At 57.2% G+C, this 16,135-nt stretch overlaps 1 protein-coding gene across 1 annotated transcript; it reads right to left on the minus strand.

The window, feature by feature from the left end:
• Positions 1–811: 811 nt before the first annotated feature.
• On the minus strand, positions 812–6,057 carry LOC311512619 (cell adhesion molecule CEACAM3-like). Its single transcript, XM_084613938.1, has 4 exons — positions 5,864–6,057; positions 4,760–5,128; positions 3,554–3,645; positions 812–2,966 (listed from the first exon to the last, which is right to left on the minus strand). Exons 1-4 carry the CDS (start codon positions 5,916–5,918, stop codon positions 2,919–2,921), a joined length of 564 nt encoding a protein of 187 aa, XP_084470064.1. The 5' UTR covers positions 5,919–6,057; the 3' UTR covers positions 812–2,918.
• Between the last annotated feature and the right edge of the window lie 10,078 nt (positions 6,058–16,135).

The following is a 16,135-nucleotide window of genomic DNA, read 5'->3' on the forward strand; positions in this document are numbered from 1 at the left end:
CGGGGTGAATTGTTGCATAGAAAAGCCCCTAGGGAAAGGAATCCTCATGGAGTCTTTGCAAGCAGTTTACTGCAACTGAAGGGTGTGAAAGTGATTTAATCAAGAAAGTTTCAGTTCCTAACAGCCAGAAATTTTCTGTTGTGAATGGATCCACTGACTTTCCTGTTGAAAGATCCAGTGTGGATAGCTTTGAGAAGGTCTCAGATGGAGTGAAAGCTGTTAAGAAAGTTAAACAGTCCTATAACCAAGTGGCTGTGTTTGGCCAGCTTGTTGGGGAGAAGACCCAATCCCAGTTTGACCCCCTGGAGTTTTGGGGGTGGCCAAAGGGCATGGGCTACATAAGCCTTCCCACATGCGGCCTGCGAGTGCTATCGACCACCCCCGACCTAAGGGAGAGCGTGAAACTGGAAGGGCCTGGTGTAACTCCTACCAAGGAATGGGAGAGATGCTGGGGCATCCATGGTGGCTTCGAACTTCCCAGGTCACTGGCTAAAGTGACCCCACTCAGTTTGGTCTCGAAGGGGGCAGAGATGTGACGAAGTGGGACTGTTCTCAATGTTTCCTCTGAATAGTGTGGGGGTGCCTCAGTTTCCCCTATGCAGTTCTTAAGTATCTAGGTGGTGGGGTAAGGGTGTATGATTACTGCAGAGCCCTAGAGGGCAGGTGTGTGCAGGGGTCTGGACACAGAGAATGGCTGACACCCTGTTTTCTGGCAACTGATGGCCTGGGCCCTTCCCCCCTGCAAGGTGAGAGCTAAAGGGTTCGCAAAAAGAAAAGGAGTACTTGTGGCACCTTAGAGACTAACCAATTTATTTGAGCATAAGCTTTCGTGAGCTACAGCTCACTTCATCGGATGCGGATACAGACTAACACGGCTGCTACTCTGAAACCTACTTTATTTGTATTGCAGTAGCACATAGAGGCTCTAATTGAGATCAACGTCCCATTGTGCTAGGTGCTGTACAAGCTTCTAGTAAGACAGGAGCCCCAAAGAGCCTACAGTCTAAATAGGCAAGAGAGAGTGGGAAGGGAAATGGAGTACTTGTGGCACCTTAGAGACTAACCAGTTTATTTGAGCATAAGCTTTCATGAGCTACAGCTCACTTCATCGGATGCATACCAGTATGTGACTGTGACTCCCCAGCCAGCGCCCCACTCGGCCCCAGCATGGCCAGGCCTTACAGAAACAACCAGGCTGAGTTTATTGACCGGAGCCCAGAGCTGGAGAAGGAGCCGCTGGAGGCTCCTGTTATTTACTCCTCGTAACTAGGGATCGAGAAATGACAGTAACGGGCAGCAGGTTTAGAACAAACACAAGGAAGTCTTTCTTCTCACAACGCACCGTCAACCTGTGGAACTCCCTGCCAGAGGATGTTGTGAAGGCCAAGACTATAACAGGGTTCAAAAAAGAACTCGATAAGTTCCTGGAGGATTGGTCCATCAATAGCTATTCGCTAAGATGGGCAGGGATGGTGTCCCTAGCCTCTGTTTGCCAGGAGCTGGGAATGGGCGACAGGGGATGATCACTGGGCGATTCCCTGTTCTGTTCATTCCCTCTGGGGCACCCGGCACTGGCCACTGTTGGCAGACAGGACACTGGGCTGGATGGACCTTGGGTCTGACCCACTCTGGCTGCTCTTATGTTCTCATGGAGTTAATGGGACAATGGGTAACATAGAGAACAAACTGGGGACGCATTTCCCAGCGTCCCGATGTCCCGAACCCGCCTCTGGCAGCTCCTGCGGGTTCAGCTCCCCCCAGCATCCGGCCCCCAGCCGCCCGGGCTCCAATGCTCTCTGCAGGAGACAAACCCGCTGGCAGCTCCTCCCCTCGGGGCAGGACCCTGGGTGCAACCCGCACCCCGCGATAGCTCCCACCAAGCCAGCGTCTGTCCTCAGAAACGCCTGCCCCCTGCACTGGGCCCTTTTCCCTGCCGGCTGCTTCCCTGGAGCTGGGGCAGACGCTGCTGGGGCCTGGCTCCGGGTGGAACCAGCCGCCTAGCAAGCTCGGCACCACCCAGCTCCCCCGGAGCCGGGCACAGAGAGAACAGCCCGGTGCCTCCTGTCTGCCAGGGACGGGCCTGGCGCCTCCCGCTGCCCGGCTGGAACCAGCCCCTGAGATCCAGGCCAGACACACAGCCCCAGATGTGACCCCAGGCACTCGGCTCGCCATGGTCACCGTGCCCAGCGATGCCAGCTCTGGGCAGGGACCCCAAAAGCCCCTTTGGGGGCTGGTCTGTAGACGTCAGAGCTGGGGGTCCCATGAGCCCCTCGGCGCCCTGTGCCCTCCGCCAGGGGTCCCGGGTCCCAGCCAGGCGGGTCAGCATCGCTGTTCACAGCTCTGCACGGGAGAACTGCCCCAGGGAGGAGAAGACACAGGGCCGGGCACTGGAGGCAGAGTGGGGGGGAAGCCCTGGGCGGGGACCCCTGGCCCTGGTTTGGGCACCAGTGGGGCACTGGGGAGACCCGGGTCTGAGTCCCTGCAGCCCCACAGACTCCCCGTGGGACCCAGGCTGGTCACTGAGCTGCCCGGGCCCCTCTGTGCAGTGGGGAGCTCCCGCCGCCTGGGGTGGGACATAGCTCAGCGCGCCAGGCTCAGGTCAGGCGGGCAGAAAACAGGGCATGTCACCAAGCCGGTGGCAGAGGTGGGCTCCCAAATACTGTGCTGGGCACAATGGCACCAGAGCCACTCACAGGCACCGAGTTTCTGATTTCTTTGGAGGGGCCCAGACGCTGCGGTGATGGGCCCCAGGGAAGCAGCCTGGACGGACGGACCCCCCGGGCCGGGCGGTGGCTGTTCCTGCCCTTTAACGCTTCATTGGCGGGACGTCCCCGGGCGGCGGGACCCAGGCTCGGGGACGCGCCTTTCCCAGCATGCACCGGGCCCCTCCCAGCATGCACCAGGGGCAGGAGGGGGCATCACTTCTTCAGCTCCTTGTACACGTCCTGCTGTTGGGGCTGCAGCGTCTGGGGGAAACGGGGACGATTCAGCCAGAGACGCCCCAGGGGAGGGCCCAGTCCCCTCCCCCCCCCATGGGGCCCCAACAGCCCCTCCTACACCAGGGGCCCATCCTCCCCCTCCCAGTGCTGGGCCCCCCATAGCGCCTCCCCTCAGCCCTGAGGCTCCCGGCTGGTCCCCTTCTGGCTCACTCTGCTCCCCCCTGCTCTGGGATGTGTTAACCAGCCCTGTTCTCAGCCATAGGGCTTCTGGGGGGCACCTCCCCCCTCCCCCCACTGGGTCCGAACCCTCCTCAGGGGGAGGATACAGCGCAAGGGGCCGGTGCGCGGCTGGGGTCAGGGGGGCTCCCGGGCTGGGCCGGGGGAGACAGAGGCAAGAGGGGCTTTAGCACCGGACCATAGAGACCCCCCCACCCCTCCAGCCAAGCTCGGGGTGGGGGGAGGGACCCTGGGAGAGTCAGTGGGACCCAGGGTTTGTGTAACTCTCCCCCACCCCCGCCCAAAGGGGACAGGGTAAACTGGCTGGGGGCTGCGGGTCGGGACTCAGGAGGGGGCGTGACTGGAATAAGGGGCGGGACTGGAGCCTTGTCACTCACCACTGGCCCTGGCCTGGCTGTCAGGGGCAGGTTTTCGTACACCAGGACGGGTGCCCCGTTCTCCTTGGGGGTCTCGTTCCGGCAGCGAGAGTCTGGGAGGAATCATCAGAGATGCTGGAATTGGAGTCCTGGCTCCCAGCCCCCCCTGCTCTAACCACGAGACCCCACTCCCCTCCCAGAGCCAGGGAGAGAACCCAGGAGTCCTGGCTTCCTCCCCCCAACCACCAGTCTAACTACTAGACCCAAGTCCCCTCCCAGAGCTGGGAGAGAACCCAGGAGTCCTGGCTCTCCCAGGGCGGCCGGGTGTTACTCACAGAGGAAATAGGCCCCGACTCCGACCAGCGCCGCCCCCACCAGTGACCCGATGACGATCCCAGCAACGGCCCCGGCAGAGAGACCTGGACGGGGGGTGTCTGGAGGAGAGATGTGGGGAGGGTTGGATCACACAGTCAGTAACAATCCCCCCACGCCGCTCCCTGCAGCCTGGGTCCCTAGTGCCGCACTGGGGCATTGGTGCCAGCACTGGGATCCCTGTGTCTGCGGCACGTTCTTCCATCTGGGAACAGAGAGAGCGTCACTGGGGGGAGCAGTTGGATCCACCCCGACCCCAGGGGAGCCCTCGCTCTACGGGGCTCCTGCCCCACAGCCCTGTGGAGGATTCAGACCCAGCTCCCTGGTGGCAGTAGAGAGACTTTATTGTAGGGCTACACAGCAACATGGGAAAGAGTGGGGCTCTGAGATCCAGGACTCCTGGGTTCTCTCCCCAGCTCTGGGAGGGGAGTGGGGGCTGGTGGGTTAGAGCAGGGGGGGCTGGGAGCCAGGACTCCTGGGTTCGATCCGGGCAGGGCAGGGGAGTGGGGTCTGCGTGGGGAGGTCTGTGGAGCCGGCACAATGGGGTTAATACAGATTGTACCAACTGCGACAGCAGCAGCTGTTGGGGGGGGGGTCACTCCCCATCCATATTCAGTCCTGGCTCCCAGCTCAGGGAGCGGGCGTCTGGGGGCCCAGAGCCCCACATCTCTGTGTATTGGGGGGGGTCATCATCTCTTGGGGGCAGGGGGGGTGGGATGCCACATACAGGGCAGGGTCTGTGTTTGGGGACAGGTCCCCCCCATGACCCAGCCAGGCTCATCCCCGGGGGAGAGGCCCGGAGCCCATCGCTGGGGCAGGGATGGGGAAGGGGCAGGGTCCGGGGGTGGCACTTACCAGAGACGGGCAGATGCACCGTGGCGAGGGCAGGGCTAGTCGGGCTCTGAATCAGCACCGTGTAGCTCCCGGTGTCCTTGAGCGTTAACCCTGCGATGTGCAGGGCGCAGCCCGGCCCCGCTGTCTCCCGCCCCGTGTGGGCCCAGTCCTTGGTCTGGACGGGGGGTGTTTGTGGGTAGTAGGTGAGGATCTGGCTGTTTCCATCCGTGACGGTCGCTGATCGGAACCAGCTGCAGAGCACGAAGTCCTGTGGCGGATTCTGCGGGGCCAGGCGGACGCCCCCTCCCACCGCGGGGCTTGGTGGGGTGAGGACGATGGTCACCGGGGTCTGGGCCTGCACCGGCTGGAGGCAGGAGCCCAGGATGGAGGCTGCAGGGGGGAGACCAGAGAGACAGATACCAACTGGTGCCCCTCACTCCCGACCTGCAGCCCCTCCGTTTGCATTTGCACTGTCCCCTATTACAGCCCTTGGTGTCCGGGACACCTGGGTCCCCACACCCCGGCTCCACCCTCTCAGCTGCAAGGGACCCCTCTCCAGGTGCCGCCCCGCCGCCTTTTGCTGCAGCCAGACCTGCCTCGACGCAGGGGAGGCGTCTCTGGGCCGGGACCCTGAAGTCCGGACCCACAGGCAGGGCAGTCCCACGGGGCCCCTCCGGCCTCAGATTTCCCCTCCCAGCCTCCTCCGCTCACTTCCCCTTTGCTTTGGAGGAAGGAACCCGGGGGCGGGGGGGGAAGGGTCTTCTCCCTTATCCCCCCGCCCCCCCACGGGCTGCCTGGTCCCTGGGTCTCTGCCTGTGTCCCCCAGTTCTCTAGCACAGAGAGACACAAGCAAACAGCTGATCCCCACTGCGGGACACAACGGGGCTTCTGTGCGTGTCCCCGCGGCTTTGGGGCACAGCCTCGGGGGAGGGTGGGGTTGGACCCAGCCTGGGAAAGGAAGCGTCAGAGCCCCCCTCCGGCTACTCCAGCCATGGGGTGCCCCTAGCCCAGCTCTGCCGGTGCCCCTGAGTCCCGACCCACAGCCCCCCCGCTTTCATTGACACTGGTTCTTATTGCAGCCTTTTTTGCCCCGGACACCTGGGTCCCACGTTCTCCCTCTCTGACCTGCCAGGAGAATCCCTGTCCAAGGGCCGCCTGGTCTGTGGGGGATTCGCCCCATCGCCCTTCGCTGCTGCGGGACCCGCCGGGACCTGTCGGGACAGCAGAGACGCCTGGTTCCCAGCTGGGGGCAAAGAGAAGAGACGGGGGAAGTGGGAGGGAGTGGAGCTGACACAAAGCACCTCCCTTGCCCCTCCCAGCCTTGCCTGTCTCCACTGCCAGGGGGAGGGACTCACCCGCCCCTCCCTCTGCCCCCACCCAGACACGGGGGCGGGGGGGTGCAGCAATCCGAGCCCCCGCTGCTCCTTCGACAGGGGCCTGGCCCTGGGAGATGTGTGTGTGTGTGTGGGGGTGTCACACAGCACAGAAATCGGCCCCTGGGGGACTGGTGCATGAAAGTGGGCAGGGCCCCCCAGCCTCCAGGAATCCTACTCCCCCTGTTCCCCCCAGATATTGCCTCCCAGTGGAGGTTGTGTGGAGGGCGGGGGGCTCATCCCTGGAAGTCACCCGTGGGAAGTGGGAAACAAACCCCCCGTTAGGGAGTGGGGGGCACAGGGAGACCCCTGCGGGGGGGGCAGAGCCCAGACTGACGGGAAGCCAAAGCCCCCCCCCAGCAGGATGGGCCGGGGCTGGGGGGGAACAGGACAGAGTGTGAGGCCACTGGGCACAGACAGACACAGAGCTGGGCTGAGCAGCCTGATCCCGCCCCGCCTGTGGGCCCACGTGTGTCCACCCACCCACACACACACACACCCACACACACATAGACACCCCCACGATACACACCATACACCCCAACCCACACCCCCATACACACACCACCCACCCAGACACCCCATACACACACCCATAGACACCCCCACGATACACACCCACACCCCTGCACACACCCACACCTACGCCCACAAACACTCCCCACACCCACACCATACACACCCACACGCCACCCACCGAGCGTTCGATTTGGCCTGGCCTGGGTGTGGGTTGCCAACTTTTTAATTGCACAAAACCACACCCTTTCCCCGGCCCCACCCCACTCACTCCATCCCCCCTCCCTCCGTCGCTCGCTCTGCCCCACTGTCACCGGGCTGGGCAGGGCTTGGGGTGTGGGAGGGGGTTCGGGTTGTGGTCTCCGGGCAGACCTGACCTCAGCCGGCGCCTGGGAAGAGCCCGGCGTGTTCCTGCAGCCCCCTAGGCGTCAGCGCGGCCAGGACAGGACCGGCTCTCGGCACCAGCAAACAAGCACGTGTTTGGGGCGGCACAATTCCAGGGGCGGCTCCGAGCTCTGCCCCCACCCGCAAGCCCCACCACCTTGGAGTGTGGAGCCAGCGCTCGGAGAGGGGGCAGTTCGCGGAGCCCCTATGGCCGCCCCTGCACCTAGGAGCCGCACGGAGCCAAGGCAGGCAGGGAACCTGCCTTAGCCCCGCAGCGCCGCCGACCGGGCTTTTACTGTCTGGTCGAAAGCCGGACACCTGGGAACCCTACCCGGGGGTACCCTGCCCGGGACCAGGTTATAACACAACGGGGTGCAGAGGGCACGGCCCAGCTGCGGGGCCATAATCACAGGGTCCACGGAGGCCACATGTGGGGCCTTTGCTCTCTCTCTGCTCCCACTGCACCCCTGGGGTGCCAGGCTGGGAGGCCCCCCGTGACCTCCTGCCCCGCTGTGAGGAGCCTTGTCTGGCCTTGCTGGGCGTCAGACCCCCGAGTCCCCCTCCATGGACAGCACAACCCCCCTCCCCGCTCAGCCCTCGACAGGTCAGCGATCGGCGCCCCCCAATCGCCCAGGATCCCCCTGGGGTGCCCAGCCCCTGGCGCTGCCCACTGGCCGAGTACCCAGCTCCGCTGCCCCCATGGACTAGGACCCCCCAAGCTGAGCAGTGACCCCCCAGCCAGCGCCCCACTCGGCCCCAGCACGGCCAGGCCTTACAGAGACAACCAGGCTGAGTTTATTGACCGGAGCCCAGAGCTGGAGAAGGAGCCGCTGGAGGCTCCTGTTATTTACTCCTCGAAACACAAGGACTAGGGGTCGGGAAATGACAGGAATGGGCGGCAGGCTTAGAACAAACACCAGGAAGTGTGTGTGTGGGGTGCGGGGGGAAACCCTGGGCGGGGACCCCTGGCCCTGGTTTGGGCACCAGTCGGGCACTGGGGAGACCCGGGTCTGAGTCCCTGCAGCCCCACAGACTCCCCGTGGGACCCAGGCTGGTCACTGAGCCGCCCGGGCCCCTCTGTGCAGTGGGGAGAACGGCCCAGCCCCCCACAGGGGTGGGGACGAGGCCTCGGAGGGGCCCAGACGCTGCGGTGATGGGCGCCAGGGAAGCAGCCTGGACGGACGGACCCCCCGGGCCGGGCGGTGGCTGTTCCTGCCCTTTAACGCTTCATTGGCGGGATGTCCCCGGGTGGCGGGACCCAGGCTCGGGGACGCGCCTTTCCCAGCATGTACCGGGCCCCTCCCAGTATGCACCTCAACCGTGACATAAAGCTCACCCTGTTCTAAGACAGCTGGAAATGGTGTAAGATCGCCCATGAAAGTTCTGCGGAAGTTTCAGGAGTTGAAAAAATGGGCTCTGGGTTTACAGATAGATCGTGTGATGTAGCACCCTCTGCTGGGCCCCGCAAGTCTCTCAGGGCTTGTCTTCACTGCCGCGCTAAATTGGCACCGCTGCAGCGGCACCAGCGTAGGGCGCCTGGGAGAGGTGGACGTAATTACTCCCCCTCAACGAGAGGCGGGAGCTATGTCGGCTGGACGGCGTCTCCCGTGGGGCAGACACCACTTTAAGGGGGGGTTTCAGACCCCTGAGCAGCGTAACTCGTATCAACTCCAGTGGTAACGTAGACAAGCCCTAAGAGGAAGTATGTGAGACAGATGTGGCGGCTGGGGTTTTGCAGACATGGAGTTCCAGTTTCATCCATGGTGATGTTGCTGTAGCTATGAATTTAAAGTATTTCACTAGGACCTCTGGCTTCCATACTGCGCTTGGGAAGAGATCAAGCTGCCTCTCCTGGAGTTCGCCCCCAAAGGACGAGTCTTTGCATCAAGACAGGGCAGCATCCACTTCAGCCTGTGGCCTCGTTACAGCCTCATGCTGCAGGAACGTGTGCAGACACAGTGGCACCAACTCTCATGGTTTTTATCACAGGTCTCACGCTATTTGGTGCTTTTAAGCCCCAGCTTCTGGAGTCACGGGATCCCACGAGACTCCCAGCTTTCATTTAACAAACCAAAAAGAACCAGTTTCCAGCACTTTGGGGTTGCAGAGAAAAGCTTGACGGCATGGCCCCTTAATGATTCAAAAACAGGAAAGCAAGTTTTAAAAGAGCCCAAAACATGTGGTATTGTTAAAAAAAATAATCAAGGCAACCATTATGTGGGGGTGGGGGCCTACTCATGATTTTTAAATGCTTGGAGTTGGCAATCCTGGGAACGTGAGCGTGCAAGGCACAAAATAAGCAGCAGAGGGCTGAGTCGGCCATTGCTTAGCAGGAAATGCAGGTTACAGTAAAACCAGCAAACAGCGACAACAGACCTCTGGGCAACCAGCGTCTGAGCTCGGTTCGGAGCCGGTGTATTGGGCATCTATTTCTGCTTCTGCTAAAACTTCTCTCCCTCCCCACCCACATCTCACACAAAGTGCAAAAATAAACACAGCTGTTCCACACCCAAACAGAAAGAGGAACGGAGCATAAAACAGACACCAGGTTCAGCTTACCAGGCCTAATTATCTCTACCTCCTGCCAGCTGGGCTCATGCAGCCTATGAGGTATGCCCCCTATTCTTCCTAGAATATGGGGGGAGGGATAGCTTAGTGGTCTGAGCATTGGCCTGCTAAAGCCGGGGTTGTGAGCTCAATCCTTGAGGGGACCATTTAGGGATCTGGGACAAAAATTGGGGGATTGGTCCTGCTTTGAGCAGGGGGTTGGACTAGATGACCTCCTGAGGTCCCTTCCAACCCTGATAGTCCATGAAATATTGTTATAATATTATAGCATAACTACAATATAGGTTGTACAAGATAAGACATGTGAGATACCACTGGAAAGGTTATGATTTGCTGAATATGATTATCCCATTTGCAGGCCTGTATCATTTCTGCATCTGAAGTTATCCTTGAGGGGGCCATTTAGGGATCTGGGGCAAAAATTGGGGATTGGTCCAGCTTTGAGCACGGGGGTGGACTAGATGACCTTCTGAGGTCCCTTCCAACCCTGATAGTCTATGATCAATTACAAGTGGGTTTACACCCGGGGAACGCCCACCAGACAGAATGCAATCACTCTAGATGGGCCATTAGGAAAGACAATAGGTCTTTGAAGATGCAGATCTCCCACCTTCCTGGAAAGCCTTCCTGTGGATACTGCAAATAGACTTTGGGTTATGGCTGCAGGGTCATGTGATCACGGCATCCATAGTAGAATACCAGTATTTTTCCACTGAATGTGTGTGTATATGGCGGGCGGGGGGAGGGGTGGAACCACTCTGGAAAACAAAGGATTCCAACCCTATATAAAGCCTACTTAATGCAGGCGAGTGACTTAATCAGTGTTCATTCATCACTGAATCCCAGCCCAGGATAACTGCTGAAAACATCTAAGAAACAAAGACAAAGTGGGGGAAAGTGTCTGGCCTGTGAAAGAGATACCTGGAGTTCCAAGCTGCAAGCAAGAGCAGCTTGCCTTCAAGAACCTCTGCAATCTGCCTAACACAACATTTAGGGTGAGAAATTGCTAGTTATAGTTGCTAGTTTCTGCAGAAAAGGACCTAGGGGTTACAGTGGACGAGAAGCTGGATATGAGTCAACAGTGTGCCCTTGTTGCCAAGGCGGCCAATGGCATTTAGGGATGTATAGGTAGGGGCATTGCCAGCAGATTGAGGGACGTGATCGTTCCCCTCTATTCGACACTGGTGAGGCCTCCTCTGGAGTACTGTGTCCAGTTTTGGGCCCCACACTACAAGAAGGATGTGGAAAAATTGGAAAGAGTCCAGCGGAGGGCAACAAAAATGATTAGGGGACTGGAACACATGACTTATGAGGAGAGGCTGAGGGAACTGGGATTGTTTAGTCTGCGGAAGAGAAGAATGAGGGGGGATTTGATAGCTGCTTTCAACTACCTGAAAGGGGGTTCCAAAGAGGAGGGATCTAGACTGTTCTCAGTGGTAGCTGATGACAGAACGAGGAGTAATGGTCTCAAGTTGCAGTGGGGGAGGTTTAGGTTGGATATTAGGAAAAACTTTTTCATTAGGAGGGTGGTGAAACACTGGAATGCGTTATCTAGGGAGGTGGTGGAATCTCCTTCCTTAGAAGTTTTTAAGGTCAGGCTTGACAAAGCCCTGGATGGGATGATTTAGTTGGGGATTGGTCCTGCTTTGAGCAGGGGGTTGGAGTAGACGACCTCCTGAGGTCCCTTCTAACCCTGATATTCTATGGTTCTATGATAACCAGTTTATTTAGTATATTAAGCTTAGCTTGTGTGTTTGTTTCATTTGCTAGGTAATCTGCTTTGATCTGTTTGCTACCCCTTATAATCACTTGAAATCTCTCTTTTGTAGTTAATAAACTTTTTGTTTTCTCTGGGGAGCAAAAAGCTGTGAATATCTTTCTCCACATTGAGGGAGGGAGCGAATTTCAATGAGCTTACGCTGTATAGTTCTCTGTACAGCGCCAGACAGTACCATTTTGGGTTTACACCCCAGCGGGGGTGTGCACTTGAGTGCTGGGCAATTCCCTAGCTGAGTCTTCCCATGCAGAGCTGATTTCAGTGTCTGTGTCCTTCTGCAATTGGGTGTGTCCCTGCCTGTGTGGATGCTGGAGGAGGCTTGAGGGCCTGGCTCAGTAGGACAGCGTAAGGGAGGCCAGGCTGGTGGAACAGGCAAGCTCAGTGGTACCCCAGTACATCAGGTGGCATCCCGGAGGCAGGGGGCAACCCATCACACAGCCACTACATGATAGAATCATAGAAGTGTAGGATTGGAAGGTACCTCGAGAGGTCATCTAGTCCAGTACCCTGCATTCATGGCACAACTAAGGGCATGGCTACACTTGCAGATGTAGAGCGCCGGGAGTTAAACCCAGCCCTCAGAGACCGCAGCAGGGAAAGCGCTGCCATGTGTTCACACTGTCAGCTGCAAGCGCCGTGGCGTGGCCACATTTGCGGCACTTGCAGCGGTGCATTATGGGCAGCTATCCCACAGAGCACCTCTTCCCATTCTGGTGCTGAGGCTTGTGGGAAGGGGTCACGGGGCATCCTGGGTCCTGTCCCAATGCCCCACGATGCATCGCTTCACTTGCCCAGCAATCTCTGTGCTTCCATCCATATTTGGTCCCATCTTTCAACAGTTTTTGCACTCTGTCTTCCCTTTCGGTCTGCGAGAATGGATCCTGAACTTGTGAGGAATATACTGATGGGTCTCACCAGCACGTCACAAATTGCACTCGAGTTACTCCTTAAACGACAAAATGACAGTGAGGAGTCTGACGATGATGTTGACATGCATAACACATGCAACAAGAGACTGCTTGTGGCAATCACGGACATGCTCACCACCGTGGAAAGCCGCGTTTGGGCTCGGGAAACAAGCAATGAGTGGTGGGATCACATCGTCAGGCAAGTCTGGGTTGACGAGCAGTGGCTGCAGAACTTTTGGATGAGAAAAGCCACTTTTATGGGACTGTGGGATGAGCTCGCCCCCACCCTGCGGCACAAGGACATGAGATTGAGAGCTGTCCTGCCAGTGGAGAAGCGGGTGGCGATTGCAATCTGGAAACTGGCTACTCCAGACAGCTACTGATTGGTCGCTAACTAGTTTGGTGTGGGCAAGTCTACCATTAGAATCACGGTGATGCAAGTGTGCAGGGCCATTAATCGCATCCTTCTCAGAAGAACTGTGATTCTGGGCAATGTGCATGACATTGCGGATGGCTTTGAGCAAATGGGTTTCCCTAACTGCGGAGGGGTGATAGATGGCACGCACATTCCAATTCTTGCAACAGACCACCTAGCCTCCGAGTACCTAGATCAGAAGGGGTATTTCTCGATGTTTCTCCAGGTGCTTGTGGATTACCATGGGTGTTTCAGACATTAACGCAGGCTGGTCTGAAAAGGTGCATGATGCACGCATCTTTCGGAACACAGGCCTGCTCAGGAAGCTGCAAGCCGAGACTTTCTTCCCGGACCAGAAGATCGCCGTAGGGGAAATTGAAACATACATTGTGATCCTTGGAGAACCCGCATACGCTTTAATGCCATGGCTCATGAAACTATACACAGGGAGCCTTGACAGCACCAAGGAGAGGTTCATCAACAGGCTGAGTCAGCGCAGAATGACTGTTGAGTGTGCTTTTGGCCATTTAAAGGGCCGCTGGCGCTGTCTGTGTGGGAAGCTGAACCTGGCTGATGACAACATCCAAACGGTTATATCCGCATGCTGTACCCTCCATAAAGTTTGTGAAGGGAAGGGTGACAGCTTCACTCAAGCATGGGCTGCTGAGGTTGAATGCCTGTAGGCTGAATTTGAACAGCCAGAGACCAGGGCTATTAGAGGGGTCCAGCACAGGGCTGTAAGGATTAGATATGCCTTGAGGGAGCAATTCAATGCTGAAAGCCACCAGTAATGTTTGGTACCCTGCAAGGGAGTGAAGTGCAGTGGTTCCAATGCTAGTAGGCATCTGTGTTTGCTACGTATGAGGCACTGACTAGCAGTGCCTGTTGCTTTCCTGAGCTATGCTATTTTTATTTAATGCAATAAAGAATGTTTCCAAAACCAAAAAAATCATTTATTGAAAAGAAACACAACTGCTGGAGAAACACACATGGCAAGACACATCTGTGCTGTGTGGAAGGAGGGAAGAGGGCAGGATGGGGAACAGAACAATCACCGATTTGCATATGTCCTGTTATCATACTCAGCCTTCCTGGGTGGAATGCCGTGCAATCAGTGCTGTACTTCAGGCTGGCTAAAATGCATGGTGATGGCGGTTGAGTGCAGTGGGTAAGGATCATAGGTTGCAGGGCTGGGCGGTGAAGCTACAGGTGTTGGAGGCAGCTAGTGGTGATAAGAAACTGGATGTTGGGGCAAGTGGGTTGGCAGTGACATGGAGGCGCAAAGGAAAGAGTTTTGGGACAAGGGCTGTCGGGGGGCAGGGGGCGGGTGAGCGAGTGCAGATCTGCTTCATCTGCAGTGCTGTGAGCGCCTTTATCGAGTCCACTTGGCGCTCCATGATGCTTAGCAGCCGCTCTGTGCTTTGGTGCCAGCAATCTGCATTCTCCTGGCAGAGCCTCCTTTCGGTCTCCTGCCACTCCTGTACTTTTTTATTTTCAGTAAGGGACTGCTACATCACTTCATGCAGCAGGTCCTCTTTAGTTCTTCGCGGCCGCTTTCCGAGTCTTTGCAGCCTTTCAGCCATTGATAACAAGGACGGCTGGGATCTCAAAGTTGCATCTGTAAAGCCAAAATGCAACGTTTAACAGAGGCAGCATTGTTAACACTAGTCAGACCAATGATTCAGCTGAACTTAAAGACAAGCACAGTTCACACAATAGCACAAACTGCCTGTCCCAAGGCGAGCGCATATAACCCACAAGAGCCCCAAAATGGTGAGTAACCACAGGGGCTGAGAGGACTGATTTTTCTAGGGCCGTACTATCCTCTGGGGTCCTGCACCTTGGGGAGAGCCAACAGCTGCAGGGGAGCCCTATACTCAACCCACATTTTCCACAGGATGGGTTCATCCTGGAAGAGATCTCGCTGCTGAGGGTGACCTGGGAAGCAAGGGAGGGTCTTCTACTACAATGCGGCTTGCCTGTGTGCAGCAATGGTCCCCCCACCCGTCACGGCACAGGGGCGTGGACATGTTAGCCTTACTGGGACAAGGAGCACAGTAGTTCTGCCAAGGAACCTGCGCAAGCCGATTGCCCAGCTCCTGCTTGAGACCTTCGATGGGATCACGGAGGCCGATTACCATGATGTGAGAGTGTACATCAGTGCCCTATTCCGCATCTAGGCATGCATGCAGCCCTAACCCTTCTTTCTGCAACCCTCCTCGCCCCAAGAGCCCACACCCAACAACTCCCTTCTCAAAATAAAACTGCTTACCGGGCACCTCCTCTGCGGTTTGTGCTTCCCCAAGCACCATCCGCTGTGACTGGCTACCTTCCTCCTGGCTTGAAAACAGCTCCTGGCTGCATGCATCTAGGGATGCTGTGCCATCCTCTGGCTCTGGGCCTCCCTCCTCAGCACCCTCACTCCCACTTTCCTCGTCCTGCCTTGCTGCACTCTGGGCTGTCATGGCCTCTGAAGTGTCCATGGTGCTCTTTGGAGTGGAGGTGGGTGTCGCCCCCAAGTATGGTCACTTGAGGGCAGGGCAGTAGACTTCAAGGTGATAACCAGAGTGGCTAGAACAGGCATTTTGGGACACTTCCTGGAGGCAGCCAGAGTGCATTAATAGACCAGGGCATCCACACTGGCACCGTGGCACTCCAGCCGGGCGCAGCAAGCTCTGTGCTTCTTGTGGAGGTGGATTACCAGGAGCACTCCAGCTGCAGAGTCCGGGTGCTCTATGTGCCTTGCCAGTGTGGACATCTTAGGAGTTAGGGCTGATTTAATGTGCTCCAACTTGCAAATGTAGCCAGGGCCTAAGTATTATCTGACCATCCCTGATAGGTATTTGTCTAACCTGCTCTTAAAAATCTCCAGTGAGAGCTTCCACAACCTCCCTAGGCAATTTATTCCAGTGCTTAACTACCCTGACAGTTAGGAAGTTTTTCCTAATGTCCAACCTAAACCTCCTTTCCTGCAATTTAAGCCCATTGCTTCTTGTCCTAGCCTCAGATGTTAACGAGAACAATTGTTCACCCTCCTCTTTGTAAAAACCTTTGACATACTTGAAAACGTTCTCATGTCCCCTCTCAGTTGTCTCTTCTCCAGACTAGACAAACCCAATTTTTTCAAGTTTTCCTCATAGGTCAGGTGTTCTCGACCTTTAATCATTTGTGTTGCTCTTCTCTAGACTTTCTCCAATTTGTCCAATTTCCCAAAGTGTGGTGTCCAGAACTGCACACACTTCTCCAGCTGAGGCCATAGCAGTGTGGTGTAGAGGAGAAGAATTACTTCTCATGTCTTGCTTACAATGGAGTTTTAGCTGCTTATGTGTAAGTGTGAAGAGTTGGGGAAGGGGTTGCATTTGGTGCAATGGTCCGATTCTCTCTCTGTTGCCCCAGGCTGTCTGGATCACCCCTGCTATCATCAGCGTGGCCTTGGTTTGCAGCTTCATCAGTGAA

Source organism: Lepidochelys olivacea, assembly GCF_965140295.1.
Source record: "Lepidochelys olivacea isolate rLepOli2 genome assembly, chromosome: 24".
Classification (NCBI taxonomy): Eukaryota; Metazoa; Chordata; order Testudines; family Cheloniidae; genus Lepidochelys; species Lepidochelys olivacea.